A 16375-nucleotide genomic window follows, 5' to 3' on the forward strand; every position below is an offset into this window, starting at 1 on the left:
TAGAGGTCAGAGTAATAAATCAACATATTAACAACTCATTGATATAGTTATAACTGAAATTAAACCACCTTTTAGTCAAAGTTTTGGTCCTCAGCACATGATAGTAGTTACAATAAAAGAGGCAATTTTAATTCTGGTATGGTATAATAGGAAAAAAATATGCCAAATATTATTTTTAAATATCCCACTATAAAAATATAGTAGTGCCTTAAGTGATACTCTCTATAATGATATTATCAAGGAAATTATTATTAGAAAATAAAAATTTTAATTACTGCTCTTATTTCCCAGGTAAATTCTACATTTTGGGGTATGGTGTTTTGTTTTGTTTTAATACTAGTTTAGATACAGGCTCGCTTTTTATAGTGTCTACCACTCAACAGGTAAACACTGTATTCAAAAAATCTCACCATAAATTCTTTCTGGAAGAAATAAATGAATAAATATTGGGAAATTAATTCAAACAAAATAGATCAATTATTAAAATAGAACTGAAGAGAAAGAATGTTGCCCTATTTAACAATGAAGGTTTTCAGATCAAATAATGTATGTATCTCTAAAATTTCCTTTAATCCAAGAAGAATTTATCACAAAAGATAATGAAAAAGGATAAAATACTACACTCTAAGAATACTTCATCAACTGTGCTTTCTTAATGAAATAGCTATGTTTCCACTAAGTTTTCTATCTTGTAGTTTAAAACTAACTGTAAACCAATTTTACTTCCTGGAAAATTTACTATTTTAGAAATACTTAGACTATGTGAACTTTACAATTAACCTGTAGTAGCAATGAGACTATCCTAAACCAATTTTTGATGAAGTGTTGGAAAAAGAGAAAAAAATTAAAACATGGTCTGATAGCTCTGCAATTTGTAGTACTATCTTGTATCATATATGAAAATATTTATGAAAAATCTTAAAAAAAATGAAACAAATTGAGTATTCTAGGAATGTTTTTCTTATATGAACAAAAAGACTGTATTTATATACATGAATATATATGTTTATATATGGGTTTGTATACAGCCATATCAGAAAGTAACGAAAGGAATTTACATCCTTAATAGATAAGAGCAGAAACAGAATAAGAAGTGATTAACAGTGGAGAAGGGGAAGAAGAAGGGAAATTACATTTTATAACAACTTCCATGTCAGGTTTTCTAATAGGTATCATAGATATAATGGATCATTCAATTGTTAGTTAAGTGAGAAAATAAGAGAAGAAACATGCCAATGACCAATTAGCTAATAATTTAAAACTCACATTTTTTTTAACAGCAGATTCTACTATATCATTTTGCCTCAAATTATTCTTTTACAAAATAATTAAACTCTAAGGAGATTTTCATGTATGTTTTAAACTTTCTGAAACTTACGTTAAAGGGCTAGTTTCATGTCATTTAAAAAAATTAAAACCTCAAACTGAGCCATATATGTAAATTAAAACATGCCTCAATCTAATGCCAAATTTGAGGCTGTATCTAATACAGAACACAGTTTTTTTTATAAGGTGCCAGCAACTCAAAGAAGAGGTAAAACACTTTTATACTACAAGTACTAAGGACATGATATTCTAATTTTAAAAAAAGGAAATAAGGAATAGTCTGAGTTGAGGTTGGAGACATAAGCTACTTGCTGTCAGCAGCTATGCCTTTTATCTTAGCATACTATTTGTGCCCAAAACACTACTGCAAATACACAGCTACTCAGTAAATATTTGCTACTTAATATGAACTCAATTTCCAAAATTTATATTTTCTGAACTTTATAGGGTTAAGTGCAGTACACCAAAGGCAGTGTGATAGTGGAAGATATAAAGACTGCAGCTTGCAAGTCAGCTGTTAGTTTTTTGACCGTATATGTGTCTTGGCACCTCTAAATTACTTCCTTATTTATTTCAACAAAAAAGCAAACTAGAAGTTAGAAATTTTCAAACTCTGTTCCACAAAGCCTCTCATTTTTAATGAAGAATAAATAATAGCTATGGATATAAGACAAGAAATGGGACTAAAAAACAAAGGAAAAAATAGAACTTTTCAACCACCAATAGCCTGACATTGTTACATGGTATTTAGAAATGTACCAAAGGAAATAAAGCTTGCTGGTAATCATATATAGATAAAGCTTGGAAAAAAAGTGAAAATTTGTTTTAACTGACTTAAATTTTTTTGGTAATTTCCACGACTTTGAGAAAACTAAATAAAGCAAATGTTGAAGAATGATACAAAGTAACAAAAAACACAGAAAAAAAATAATAAGCTCTAAATATTACTCTTTCAGCTCCCAAAGAGACTCATCAAAATTTTAGACTTCTGATAAAGAAAGATTGCAGAAAATTGTGGAAATTCAAAAGATAATACCTACAGATTTTTGATATCCAGAGTTAAAAGTGTGTGCTTAAATTTTTTTTCTCTATTACTTTTGAAAACACATTTCTAGCTACATTTTAAATCAAACAGAAAACAGTAAGAACTAATAGAATTACATTTTTTACCACTAACCTCAATTTAAAAAAAATTAAAGGATATTTTTAAAAAACACAAAGTTTTTTTTGTTTTTTATTTAACTAACAGTAAATTAGAACAATTTTCACCAAAAACATACTGAATATATTTGAGTGACTGTCTCTAAAATACAATCAATGTCTCAATTTCCAGAAATTATTGATGAATATGGCTTCATCCAGATCAGGTAGGCTCCAAATACATGACGAAAGATCTATAAGACATTCCAATTAAAAATCTGAAGGAGACTATGCTTAGGTTAGAGCTTTTGTACTGACAAACTAAAGAGAATGAAGAAAAATAAAATCACCTAAAAAATGTGAAAGGTAATACGTAGCGCATTTTACAATAGAGTGACAAAAAAATCTTAGTGTAACTGGCCTTCAAGTTTAAATGTAAAGAAATGTTAACTTGAAGCTAAAAAATACGTTGACATTAATTTTTTTTTAAAGAAAATCACAGAGAACTTTATATAAAGGGGACTTAAAGAGTTCTCTTCTGGTTTACATGATCTTGAACATTTGCTGTGTCCTTAGCTTACTTCGTTTAGACGCAAAATAGGGGAAAATGGCATCTACCTCTTAGAGTCAGTGTTAAGATAAAATAAGAATATATATGAGAAAATGCTTTTAAAATGTTAAAAAACTAAAAACGAATGCAAAGTGCTATAAAGTAACCATTACCACAAAGTAATGATGGTGCAGTGCCTTTAACAGTGAGACCTTGTATCAAGACTTCTCTGAAGCAAAAAAAAAAAACAGACTTTTCTGTTTCAAGTATTCCATTTTACAACTGAGAAGTATAAAAAACCAGGAGACAAAGAGGATTAATGGGCTGAAAAATCAGTCCTAAAACTTAAGGAATAATATTTAGCTAAAGAAGTAAAGCCTGCTGAGATAGATAGATAGATATATATATAGAGAGAGAGAGAGAGGGTGAGAGAGAGAGACTTAAGAAAGCCTATTTTCCAGAATTGGAAACAAAAGTATCTTGAGATTTAAGTGGAAAAATAAAAATAGTCTTCTTAAATATAATCTAGTGTGGGCACTGGAAGTCTATGTCACTCACATCTGCTTAAGTTAGATGGTATGGTCATTCCATCATAAAGGGATAGAATGATAAATGAGTGATCTTTTAATATCCATCTCAGTTCTCTGACCAGTGAGAAAGCTTATGTGAACCATAAATACCTTGCCCATTTATATTCTTTCAGTTTCATTTTTCTATTTTGACTTCAGAGATTTTTAAAAATTTTAATAAATTTCCACTGTTATCTATTCACACACAAATTACATACACAAATTTCTTATTTTAAATAGTTTCTGAAAACTACATTTGCAACTTCTTTTTATGCACCACCTTTCCACATGTTAACTTACCTGTTTCTTTAGGGCTTCTAACTGTAAATGTATCTAGGTCTACTGATTTTGGTCTAAGTGGTAACTGTTCAGAATCTAGCTTTGGTTTTGATACTGGCTCAGTTTCAAATTTTGATAAAATGGTAGAAACGTCTCCATTAATCCTAAAATGAGAAAAATCAGACACATGCAAAAATCATTTGTATGTAAAGCATGACCATCTTTTAACACTGTGATTTAATGACACTAAAGAGGGACTTCCCTGGTGGTCCAGTGGTTAAGACTCCACACTCCCAATGCAGGGGGCCCGGGTTCGAACTAGATCCCGCATGCTGCAACTAAGAGCCCGCATGCCGCCACTAAAAGATCCCACATGCCGCAACTAAGACCTGGCACGGCCAAATAAATAAATAAATAATTAAAAAAAAATAATAATAATGACACTAAAGATGTTATACCATAATGCTGATTTTCTTTCTTGTCTATAAAATTATTTCCATAAACATAAACCTCTACCCTAAGACCAATCATAATAAAATGAGAAATGTAAAACGGCTCAACATGAGTATATTCACCTAGTATGAATATAAGATTAACATTTAACACAGATTACAGTCTCTACAAAAAATATGAAAAGCAAATACTTTAAAAATTACTTTGACATTTAGAAAGGCAGTAGAGCCAATTATGTCAAAGGCAGGTAAATCAATAAGCTAACTCCAAATTAGATAACACTTACTTGGCTGCAGGAGGTGGCGGAGGAACCGGTTTTTCAGGTCGCTTTGGGTACACTGTTCCAGGAGATCTCAGTAAATTATTGGCTTTGGCGGGCGGAGCAGGCTTCTTGGGTGGGACTTGTGGGGCAGCTGGTTTACAAGGCTTCTGTTCCGGCACTGACTTCTCATCTGATTATTTAAAAATATTCAGTAGGTTACTAACAACCAGAACTATTTAGGTTTTCCTATTTCTTAAAGCTAATGTCAGGCTGGAAAGGTGTGAAACAGAAAGAGACACTATTCGTGTATGTGTGCACTGTTTTATCTGTTTTAAAATTATAACTTAATAATCCTAACTATCCTTTAAAAAAAACTCTACTTTGGTGGGAAGGAGGAACACTAATAAGCTTCTGATCAACAAATAATGCCTGCTTCTTACTGTCTTCCCACCACCCTTTGCTTTTAGGGCTGGTATTCTACTCAAATATAATCATGTATGATTTTACTCTAAGCAGAGAACAATATTATCTAGACTTATATCTAGATCACTTTCTGAAACTGAAGTATAGAGAACTAAAAATGAGTGGGAACTCTAGTGCCATTTAATGTACATATTTAATCATGATGACAAAAAAAAATTTTAAGAGAAACTGAGGCTAGATTGATTAGTCACAGATGAGAAAAGTACAGGCTCATATTTATAACTCTTATCATTGTATTAGGAATTTTATTAGTATCATTTCATTTAATAATTCTATGAAATAGATAAGAAAATATGCTGGGAAAAAAAACATTAAGGACAATGTCATGCCATGTTAATAGAAACAATTTTATCACCAAAAAGGCATAGTTCTATACATAATGACATACTTAGTTCCTGATCTTTCAGGTACTAAGAATGGGTATTAAATTTGACACGTGTGCACACATATGAGATATTCATGATACAGCAGTCAGCATAAATATATTATAAGGCATATATGCAAAAATAAGAAAGCTCCCAAGAGCAATACTGAGTACTTTTCAAGATTTACTAGGTCTTTGAAAAGAATGTCTATCACAGGACCACACACAATTTCATGAGATTTCTTATCAATCAGAAACCAGTAATTATGAATCTTGAACAAACACTGAAGGCTGGGGGCTTCCCTGGTGGCACAGTGGTTAAGAATCTGCCTGCCAATGCAGGGGACACGGGTTTGAGCCCTGGTCTGGGAAGATCTCACATGCCACGGAGCAACTAAGCCCATGTGCCACAACTACTGAGCCTGGGCTCTAGAGCCCGTGAGCCACAACTACTGAGCTTGCTAGCTGCAACAAATGAAGCCCACGAGTCTAGAGCCCGTGCTCCACAACAAGAGAAGCCACCAGAATGAGAAGACTGAGAATCGCAACAAAGAGTAGCCCCCGCTCGCTGCAACTAGAGAAAGCCCGCGTGCAGCCAACGAAGACCCAACGGCAGCCAAATAAATAAATAAATAAAATAAATTTTAAAAAAAGAAAGTAGTTGGCAAAAACCAAACAGCAGTCAAAACTGATAAAGGCCAAATTAAAAACAACAACAACAACAAAAAAAACCCCACTGAAGGCCAGGGGTAAACCCCTTGTTAAAAATATCTGATTTCATCTAACAACAATGAAAATACAAAATGCTGTTGTTTCAGTTTTATCATTTATGTATAGCTTCCTTGGATCGTTTGAAAATATAGCTTAGTCTTTTAAACCCTCGTCATCATTTGGTACAAAAATCCATCTCTATATGGCTTCAAGCTGTACAAGCACATCATGTAATTACACCACCAGAAGTGAAAGCCAACTCCGCAATTCTAACTATAGCTGATAGAGCCATCATTATCAGAGTTATAACAGTCAGCCAAACTTATTTTTAGAAAATATTAAAAGAAAGATATTTTAGATAAAACATCAGGGAAAATGTTAAATGATAAATTAAATAGAAGTTCACTGATTAAATGAATAACTTCTTTTAACACATATGTAAATAACAGCTTGTGGAATTCCCTGGTGGGCCAATGGTTAGGACTCTGTTTTCCACTGCAGAGGGCAAAGGTTCGATCCCTGGTCTGGGAACTAAGATCTGGCATATTGTGAGTCACAGCCAAATAAATCAATAAATAACAGCTTGAAATCAATTCAATTCCTAAAGGTTAGTCTAAAACAAAAGAACACATTCAATATTGCTGGAAATCAAAGGTGACAAAAATAAGATTCACCATTCCACGTATATCCATAACTAAACCAACTACTACTATATGTTGATTTATTATATAACTAATATATGATGGCAATGTGTTTGAGTACTAGATTTATTTATTTTTATTGAGGTTACATTTACCTAACATAAAATTAACCATTTTAAAGTGAACAACTCAGTGCCATTTAGTACATTCACAATGTTATGCAACCACCACCTCTATCTAGTTCCAAAACCCTTTCATGACCCCGAAAGAAAATTCTGTTCCCATTAATCAGCTACTCCCCATTCCCTCCTCTACCAGGGCCACGAGGGGTCCAATTTCTCCACATCCTTGCCAATACCTGTTATTTTCAGTTTTTATTATTATTACAGACATCCTAGTGGGTGTGAAGTGGTAGCTCAATGTTGTCCTGGTTTGCATTTCTAATGACTAATGATGAACATCTTGCCATATGCTTGTTAGTCATTTGTATATCTCATTTAGAAAAATTCTATTTCAGTTCTTTGCACATTTTTTGATTGGACTGTTCATCTTTCTGTTGGTGAGCTATAATAGTTCTTTATATATTTCAGATACTGGACCCTTTTCATACTTCAGATATTCAGATTACCTTAGCCACATTAAGTTCCTTCCCCTCATGCCTCTTCCCAATCACTACCTCAATGCTCCCAACCAAAGTTATCTTCTAACACCATAGATCACTTCTGAATATTTTAATTTTACACCACTGAAATCATAATATGCTGCTGTGTGAAACTCTATCTCATTCATTTGTTGCTATGCTGTATATATAGTATCCTGGCATATAAATATACTTCAATTTTTTTATCCATTCAACTACTGATGGACGTTTGTGTTGTTTCCAACTGATGGTCAGTGTAAATAATGCTATGATAAACTTTCTTATTTGAGTCATTTGGTGTACATTTGGAGCACACATTTCTTGTGAGTATATAATTAGGAGTAAAAGTGGGTAACAGGGTATATAGATTTATTCAACTTTAGTTCTCAAGAGTAGATATAACAGTTTACATTCCCACCTACAGTGTATAAGAGTTCTGAGAATCTGTATCCTCACCAACATTTAGTATTGTTAGTCTTTTTAAAAATTTCACCCATTTTGGTGAGAATCTTCCTTTGGTTTAAAATTATATTCCCTTGCTGAGTAATGAATCTGAATAACTTTTTCATACATTGATAAGAATGAAGCAGGCTACCGAAAGGTATGTCCAAGAAAGTCTTCCCCAAATGCAGGAGAAAAATTTGTGCTCCAAACTGTTGCTATCATTACTCTCCTGAGGGGCAACATGCATGGCAAGCACTCGAGGTACCTCTGCTAAGCAGATTTGAGAAAACCCATGTGGTGGCTTGGGCAGGGAGTAGACAGTGAGGATTTACACTCCATTCTTATGATTTGGGAAAGTATCCCATGAAATAATGGGGTGTCACCTAAGAATCAAGGGCAATAGGGTGATTCGTTTCATGTTTTCTACTAGCTCTTTTTTAACCCTCCTCAATATGGCAGGGCATTTCAAAGGACATACTCTGTGAAACTGAGATCAAGAGAGAGATAAAAGTAATGAACGCACACACTGGTGGCATACACCGTTTCTCCTGTAAGAAGGCTTAAGGCTCCTCAAAGTGGCCCTAGCCATGGTTTGAAAAAGCTCTCTCTGTTGACTCTGGAACAAGAGAGAGATAAACTTATGTTTATTTTTAAAGAAATAATTTAATCTATGTCAATAATATTCAGACCCTCTGAACTGACAGTGGTTCTCTCCCCCAATGCCCGTTAATAGGCAATGTCTCACAGTTTTCTTATTTCTTGCACCAGATCTACTACAGCCATGTCAGGTTAATGAGAACATTTTGACAATATTAAGAATTGTTCCCCTTGTTATATTTGTCTTGTTTCACTTATTTAAAAAATGATTACATTTGCACACCTAAGCTTCGAAATCAACACTTTATAGTAAGTTTTAAAATCTTTCCAGTGAAGAGTTTTGGTGGTGGTGTTACGATTTAGAAATAAGGGGAAAAAGGTCTTTTCTATTTACTCACATATTTATCACTTCTGGCATTCTTCATTACTTTGTGTACATCCAAATGCCAATACAGCATTATTTTCCTTCTGCCAAAAAGAACCTCTGTTAACATTCCCTGTGTAGTACATACAGGTCTACTAGCAAAGAATTCTCTCAGATTTTATCTGAAAGTTTTAGTTTTGCCTCCATTGCCTGAAAAGTATTTTTGCCAGGTAGAGAATTCAAGGTTGACAATTATTTTCTTGCAGACTTTATGTTTTTCTCTTTATCACTGCTTTTCATAGAATTTATGATGATGTGCCTTAAGGTGATTTCCTTTACGTTTTTTCTACTTGGAGTTCACTGAGCTCCTTGGATCTGTGGGCTTAAAATTTGCACCAAACCTAAAGATTTTTCAACCATTATTTCTTCACATATTTTTTCTGTCCCCTCTCTTCATTTTCTCAGGGACTCCATTTACACATAAGTAAAACCGCTTGATATTGTCACTGAGGTCACTGATGCGTTGTTCATTTTCTTCTAGTCTTTTTTCTGTATATTTTAGATAGCTTCTACTGCTATGTCTTCCAGTTCACTAATATTTCCTTCTATAGTCTCCAAACTGCTGGTAATTCCATCCAGTGTCTTTCATTTCAGATGCTGTATTCTTCGTCTGCAAAATTTCAATTTGGGTCTTCTTTATATTTTCCATTTCTCTCACCATCATGTTTGTGTTTTCTTCTACTTTACTGAACACATGGGCTACATTTATAATAGCTATTTTAATGTTCTTGCTGCTATTTCCATCATCTCTTGATATTTCTGGGTCTGTTTAAATTAACTGACTTCTCTTTTGGTTGCTATTTTCTTGCTTCTTTCCATGTCTGATAATTTTTGATCAGATAATGGGCATTGTGAATTCTATCCTCTTGGGTGCTAGATTTTGTTATATTATAATGTAAAGCATTCTGGAATTAGATTGATCTGTTTCCAAGGTAGGCCTTTAGTCTAAGCTGATATACCCTTTTATGGACTTCAATGCCTTATGAGGTCTTGTGGCTCATGGGAACATGAACTATTTGTGAGTTCCAGAAACTGTTTCATCAAATGTCTTCCAGTAGTTATTTCTCCAGCTATGGAAGTTTTCCTTTCACTTGTATGTAATTCAGTACTCGGCCAAAGCCTCATGGTAAGCCCTGTAGAGCTCTCTCAGTACTCTATGCAGTTCCTTCCATTCTGGCACTCTGTCCCACAAACTATAGCTGCCTCAGCCTCCCTAAACTCCTATTACCTCAACTCTCTATGAATACTGGGCTCTGTTTGGCTTTCTCCTTTCTGCTGACTGAAAACTGCTTCTAGACAATAAGCTAGGGGTAATTTTAGGGTTTGCCTCATTGGTTTCAGTGATAACAGTCTTATGCTACCTGTTGTCCGATGTCTAAAACCACTGTTGTATGTATTTTGTCCAGTTTTCTAGCTGTCTAACTCAGGGGGACAAATTCAGTCCCTGACACTTCATCATGGCCAGGATTTTGAGCAAATAAATGTAATACAAATGCATTACCTTCCATTTTATTTATAAGATCAACTGACTGATTTCAGGGAATATAAGAAGTCATATTCTTAATTTTAACAAAACCCTTACCTACTTGATGAAGGGGACTATAAAAGAAATATCATAATGAAGATAATAAAGCCAGTAACATACTTCTTACATTTGGTTCTATGTATCTTTGTATGATGAGTTTTTCATGTAGGAGATATTATAACCAAGTACCAAAATAAACTGATCCAAGACTTGGACCTAACAACAGCTATATCACAAAGGACTAATCTGAGATTAAAAAATACCTTTATTAAATATAAATTGTTTTTGCATCTAAATTTAAAAATCTCAAATGCAAAAACAAGGGGAGTTGGGGATATAAAAACTTTCCATGCTGAGCACAGATCATGAGAAAGAGATAAAGCTATGAAGGTTTATGATATTCAGAGTCAAGAGTGTAGTTGCTACATTTAGTGAATGAAAAGAGTAGAAGATGATACCAAAAATATACTGAATAATTTGGGATCAGTTCCTAACAACACCAAATGCTGACCAGGACGTGGAGCAACAGGAACTCTCATTCATTGCTGGTGGGAATGCAAAATGGTGCAGACACTTTGGAAGACAATTTAGCAATTTCTTACAAAACTAAACACACTCTTACCATATGAACAAGCAATTACATTCCTTGGTATTTACCCAAGTGAACTGAAAACTTATGTACACACAAAAAGTATGCAAGGTTTATAGCAGCATTATTCATAACTGCCAAAGCCTGAAAGCAACCAAGATGTCCTTCAGTAAGTGAATGGATAAACTGTGATACACCCGGACACTGGAATATTAATCAACACTGAAAAGAAATGAGCTATTAAGCCATGAAAATACATGGATAAACCTTAAATGCGTATTACAAAGTGAAAGAAGACAATGTGAAAAAGCTACATAGTGTATGACTCCAACTCTATGACATTCTGAAAAAGCAAAACTATGGAGAAAATAAAAAGATCAGTGGCTGTCAGGGGTTGGGGGAAGAGAGGGATGAAAGCACAGAATACAGAGGAATTTTAAAGAGATGAGACTATTCTGTATGATATTACAATTATACATTTGTCCAAACTCATGAAATGTACAACCCCAGAAGTGACCCCTAATGTACACTATGGACTCTGAATGGTAATGATGTGTCAATGGAGGTGCGCTGACTGTAACAAGTGCACCACTATCATGCAGGATGCTGATGGTGGGGGAGGCTGTGCATGTGTGGGGGCAGCAAGAATACGGGAACTCTGTACTTTCTGCTCAGTTTTGCTGTGAATCTGAAACTTCTGAAAAACAGTCTTTAAAAAATGAATCTGAAATAGAAGCCAGACAAGGAACTAAAATGAGAGAAATCAGTTAAGAGAATACAGTAACACTTTAAGCAAGAGACAAGGATAGGAAGTAGAAACAACACAGGCAGTAGAAACAAAAGTATTCTGCAACAGTATTCAAGTTTTTGCAAGAGTATATAACCTAATCTACTAGATACAGCCACTGCAGATCTTTGTGTACAAAGAGGTGTTAACAATAACAAGTAATGTTTTTAAACAAAATACATATGGTATGTTGGAATACCTTTCCAAGTTTATATGACAAATATATGCAGTGAAAATTAAATAATACATAATAAATCACTTACATGTTTTAAGTAAGAACTCACTCTTATACCTAAGAAAAAAATTTTAAATGTATTTCAACTGGGACACTATGAAAATAATAAGAGTATAACTGTTTAATGCTTAGTTTTCTTACACATTATTTGAAATAACATTAAATACTACATCCTTACTGAGGTGATGGTGTAACTTTTTCATGAATCTAAACTGGTATCAGTTTGAGTAAAAATCTTAATTTCCTATTGATCTTGACAAACTCCCTCTTCGAAATCCCCAAGCATTACATAGTAAATAATGAACACTTGTTAAAAGTCAGTGTGAATGACTCAGTGTGGAGGTATGTTTTTCTTTACACTGACAATGAAAGGAATTATTTTTCTGAAAGTAGAAGAATTTGCCTCACCTTTTTCTTCAGGCTTTGTAGGAAAATACTTCTTCTCTGCACCTGTCAGCTCAGGCTTTGGAGCTGAGGGGAAAAAAAAGTTAATACATAAAAAAAAAAAAAAAAAAGTTTTAGAGCACAAAGATAATTATACTCCTAAAAAGCAAAGCTTTAAAAAATAACATCAGATGAAAATATGGTTTAAAAGAATGAACAATATACCAGAATCACTGAGCTCAATATATAATCCTGCACCTGCCATGATCACCTTGAGTAAGTGATAGCTCTGTGGTCTCAGTTCCTTCCTTATCAATGAAGGAGTTCACGTCCTCTACAATACCGCTGTCCAGTCGAACTTTCTGGGATGATGGAAATATTCTGTTTTTGTGTGGTTCAATACTGTCCATTGAGACTTGAAATGCTGCTACTGCAACTACAGAATTAACTTTTTTATTTTATTTAATTTTAATTAATTTTAAGAGCCCAGTATGACTAGTGGCTAAAAAGGCTCCAATACCAACTTCCATAAAAATTACTTTTAACTTATCCTTGCTCTCAGATAAGGTTAGCAAACACAAAGCTGAAACTATGGAGGAGGGAAGGACTTGCATTATTCAAAAAAAGAGCAAATCTTTCAAAGAAAAAAAATTGGACAGCACATTTAAAAATCAGAAATTAAGGGCTAGAACTTATAGAAATAGAGTCAGATTACAAAACTCTAACTCTGGAAAACTCTTCTAGGTACTCCATCATTTATTCCACTGTTTAAAAAGGAAAAACTAAACTCTTCTAGTTTGCTTAAGCCTTATCACACTCTCTGAAGGAAGAGTATATAAAAAATCAGTATTTGTTTGTGGCATTAAAAACTGGATTGCATCTGAAAAGGTAGAATAACTTATTAACTAGGTAAATATATTGTCTTCTTTTTTAATATATTGTTTTCTATAGATTTAAGCTTAGTCAATTTTCTTAACTCAAAATGCCATATAACAAAAATATCCAAATTATTTTCAAGATTCCTATTTTATACAGTTTGTACTTTAAAAAAAATACTGAGAGATATTAATACACGTGAACATTCAATTTTTATATATTTTAAAAAATTATATATAGCACCATAATATTTAATTTTTGCTAAAAGAAAATAAATGATTTAGAGGAGATGCAATTTCACCATTTTAGAACTTAAAAATATGAAAAATAGCCATCTGAATAATCTGTTTCGTACTTACCTGGACCCTTCGCAGGTGGTGGTGGTTTCTTTGGTTTCTATTAAAATAATAATTGTGAAAACAATAAAACACTTACATATTAAATATTTATAGTTAAAGTAAACTCTGATCATAAATGATCTAAGTTACATAAACATCTCTCCTCATCCCATCCCTGTCAAAAATTATAAAATCATAAGATTCAAACAACTCCACAAAAGGTCACAGATGAAAAATATATTCTATTAGAACAAATGCCTCTTTGATCAAAATTCAAATATTTCAAAAATATCACTGAGTTAGATAAATTTTAAAAAATCTTAATGATGAGCAAAAGTATTCTCTCCTGCCTCCCCTATTTTAAGATTCCTATGCACCATTTTACCACTCTTTAACAGCTGAGTTTTTTTTGTGGGGGAAGGAGGGGTGGCAGGGAAAGGGAGAGAGAAAGAGACTTTGTTTAAAAAGAATAGGAGTAGCTAATAAATATATCTAGTTTTCACTCTTGGTTATTCATTCAGAACTCTAAAAAAGAAGATTAAAGGCAAAGGTCTGTTTTTCAGTTTATTAAAATTCTCTTGGGTTTATAAACATGCACTCATTTTTGCCTTAAAAAACTTGAGACATTTCTAAGTATGTGAATTTGGTTTTTCCAAATTAAAAAATAACTGATAATCAATATTGCATAAACACCTAATAAAAGCCAAAAAAAGAAAATGTGTTCATTAACAAGAGTATAAAAATAAAGCAAACCCGAAGGCTGTTGAATTAATACTGAATGAAATCTAGCAAAGGAAGAATCTCAGACAGTGTAAGCCTTCATACATTATCCTCTTGTAATTTACTTTAAATGAAAGACTGCAAAGGTTAGAGATTTCTGCATTGACTTAAATCAAATACAGTAGACTGTCTTGCTGGGGTGTGTCTGTTCTCTGTAAAACTCTTTCCCTCTAATTTAAAAACTCAATTAGATTCATCCCTCCATAGGTGATCAAGCTGTAGAAAAGCAAAAGATCACTGATGAATGACTCAGTCTCACTTTATTCACTGTGAGATGTGAGATAGATACATTAAATCCTGTAAGGAGGCAAAGCCTTTTTCTCACTCTCCCAAAAATGCAGTGACAGAGTAATAGTAATCAATAGTACCTTAAAATAAAAACTTTCAACAAAATTAAATAAAAGTATAATTTTTCGTACAGTCAAGTGCTAATTTGTCTAAATAGTATGGGCAGCCTTTTTTCTTCTAATTATAATAAAGTAATAAAGTCTAAGTTAATTTTTAGTTAGGGGGAAAGAAAAACAGGAATAAAGCACAGAACTGATACACTGTTTTGTTTTACCATAATTCAGATAACTTTTACCTGATTATATAAATCTGAAATCCCCTCAGAAAATTATTCAGTTACTATGTAAAAAACTTGTTTTTTTAAGAAATATTGGCACAAGGTTTTTAAAATTATTATCATCACTGAAAAAGAAAAGCTTACAGGAAAGTCCTTATCCAGTTCATTTATCTGAACAGCAAAATTGTCTGGAAATACTCCTTCTTTACCATTAAGTTCACCCTTCCACCAGCCAGCTTCTCCAGTCTCCTAAACCGCAAAATGAAGAATAAAGATAATAGGGGTTATCTCTAAATAAGAAAAAAGTTAGCAACAAAATAGGAAAATACTGAATTCCATTGTTTCTACAAGGAAAAATAAAGACCTAACAGACTTTGAGGTCCTCCTAAAAAAATATATTGCCCACACATTACTTCAAGCAGCAGTTATAAAATTAAATTTAATTTCTTAATTAGTCAAATAATTTAAAAATTCAGGGGACTTCCCCAGTGGTTCAGTCGGTAAGACTCCGCGCTCCCAATGCAGGGGGCCTGGGTTTGACCCCTGGTCAGGGAACTAGATCCCGCAAGCATGCTGCAACTAAGAGTCTGCATGCCTCAACTAAGAAATCCTCATGTCGCAACTAAGAAGCCTGCATGCCACAACTAAAGATCCCATGTGCCGCAATGAAGATCCTGCATGCTGCAACAAAGATCCCGTGTGCCACAACTAAGATCCAGGGCAGCCATAAATAAATAAATAAATAAACAAACAAAAAAATAATTTTTTAAAAAATTCAGTTTACAAGGATAAAAAAGAGAGGGAGGAGAAAGGAAAAAGGAAAGGAAGTAGAAGAGGAGGGTGGTGAGAGAATATAAATTTCCAAACTGTATCTTAACATTCTTTTCAACACTTTATACACCAAAAATTAATCACATTATTCATTTGCTTTAGAGATTAACAGAATCTTCTACAATTCCTTCCAAATACCCTTCCATGAGAAATTAGTTGTCAATCCAATCTCCATGTGTATTAAAAATTATATGCACTGGGGGGAACTGGTCAAGATGACAGAGTAAGCAGACCCTGAGCTCACCCTCTCCAAAATTAAAACTATTTACAGTAAAGCAACTATCAATGCGAATGACTAGCAGAAAAGAATTTCCACAATTAAAGATATAAAGAAGGAACCACAATGAAACAGGCTGGAGGGGCAGAGACACAGTATAATCAAGACCCACACCCCTGGGGAGGTCACGCACAAAGGTCAGGATAATCACAACTGCAACACATAACAAGTGTTGGGGAAGATACGGAGAAAAGAGAACCCTCGTGCACTTTTGGTAAGAATGTAAATTTGTGCAGCTGCTATGTAAAACAGAATGGAGACCTCTCAAAAATTAAAAATAGAACTATCATATGATCCAGCAACTC

The 16375-nt window shown here is 33.4% G+C and overlaps 1 protein-coding gene across 2 annotated transcripts in view; it reads right to left on the reverse strand.

Annotated features, from left to right (window-relative positions):
• LOC118903697 (CD2 associated protein) overlaps positions 1–16375 on the reverse strand; it is a 112629-nt gene that overhangs the window by 15178 nt on the left and 81076 nt on the right. Inside the window, exons 9-14 of one of the 2 annotated variants that reach the window (XM_036869022.1) lie at positions 15107–15211; positions 13639–13675; positions 12675–12839; positions 12428–12490; positions 4604–4769; positions 3886–4028 (exon numbers count right to left, since the gene is read on the reverse strand). In XM_036869022.1, coding sequence (XP_036724917.1) covers positions 3886–4028; positions 4604–4769; positions 12428–12490; positions 12675–12839; positions 13639–13675; positions 15107–15211 — 679 coding nt within the window. The remainder of the gene's footprint in view (positions 1–3885; positions 4029–4603; positions 4770–12427; positions 12491–12674; positions 12840–13638; positions 13676–15106; positions 15212–16375) is intronic. The other variant, XM_036869023.1, reaches the window with a different exon arrangement.

The sequence above is a fragment of the Balaenoptera musculus genome, chromosome 11 (assembly GCF_009873245.2).
Source record: "Balaenoptera musculus isolate JJ_BM4_2016_0621 chromosome 11, mBalMus1.pri.v3, whole genome shotgun sequence".
Lineage (NCBI taxonomy): Eukaryota > Metazoa > Chordata > Mammalia > Artiodactyla > Balaenopteridae > Balaenoptera > Balaenoptera musculus.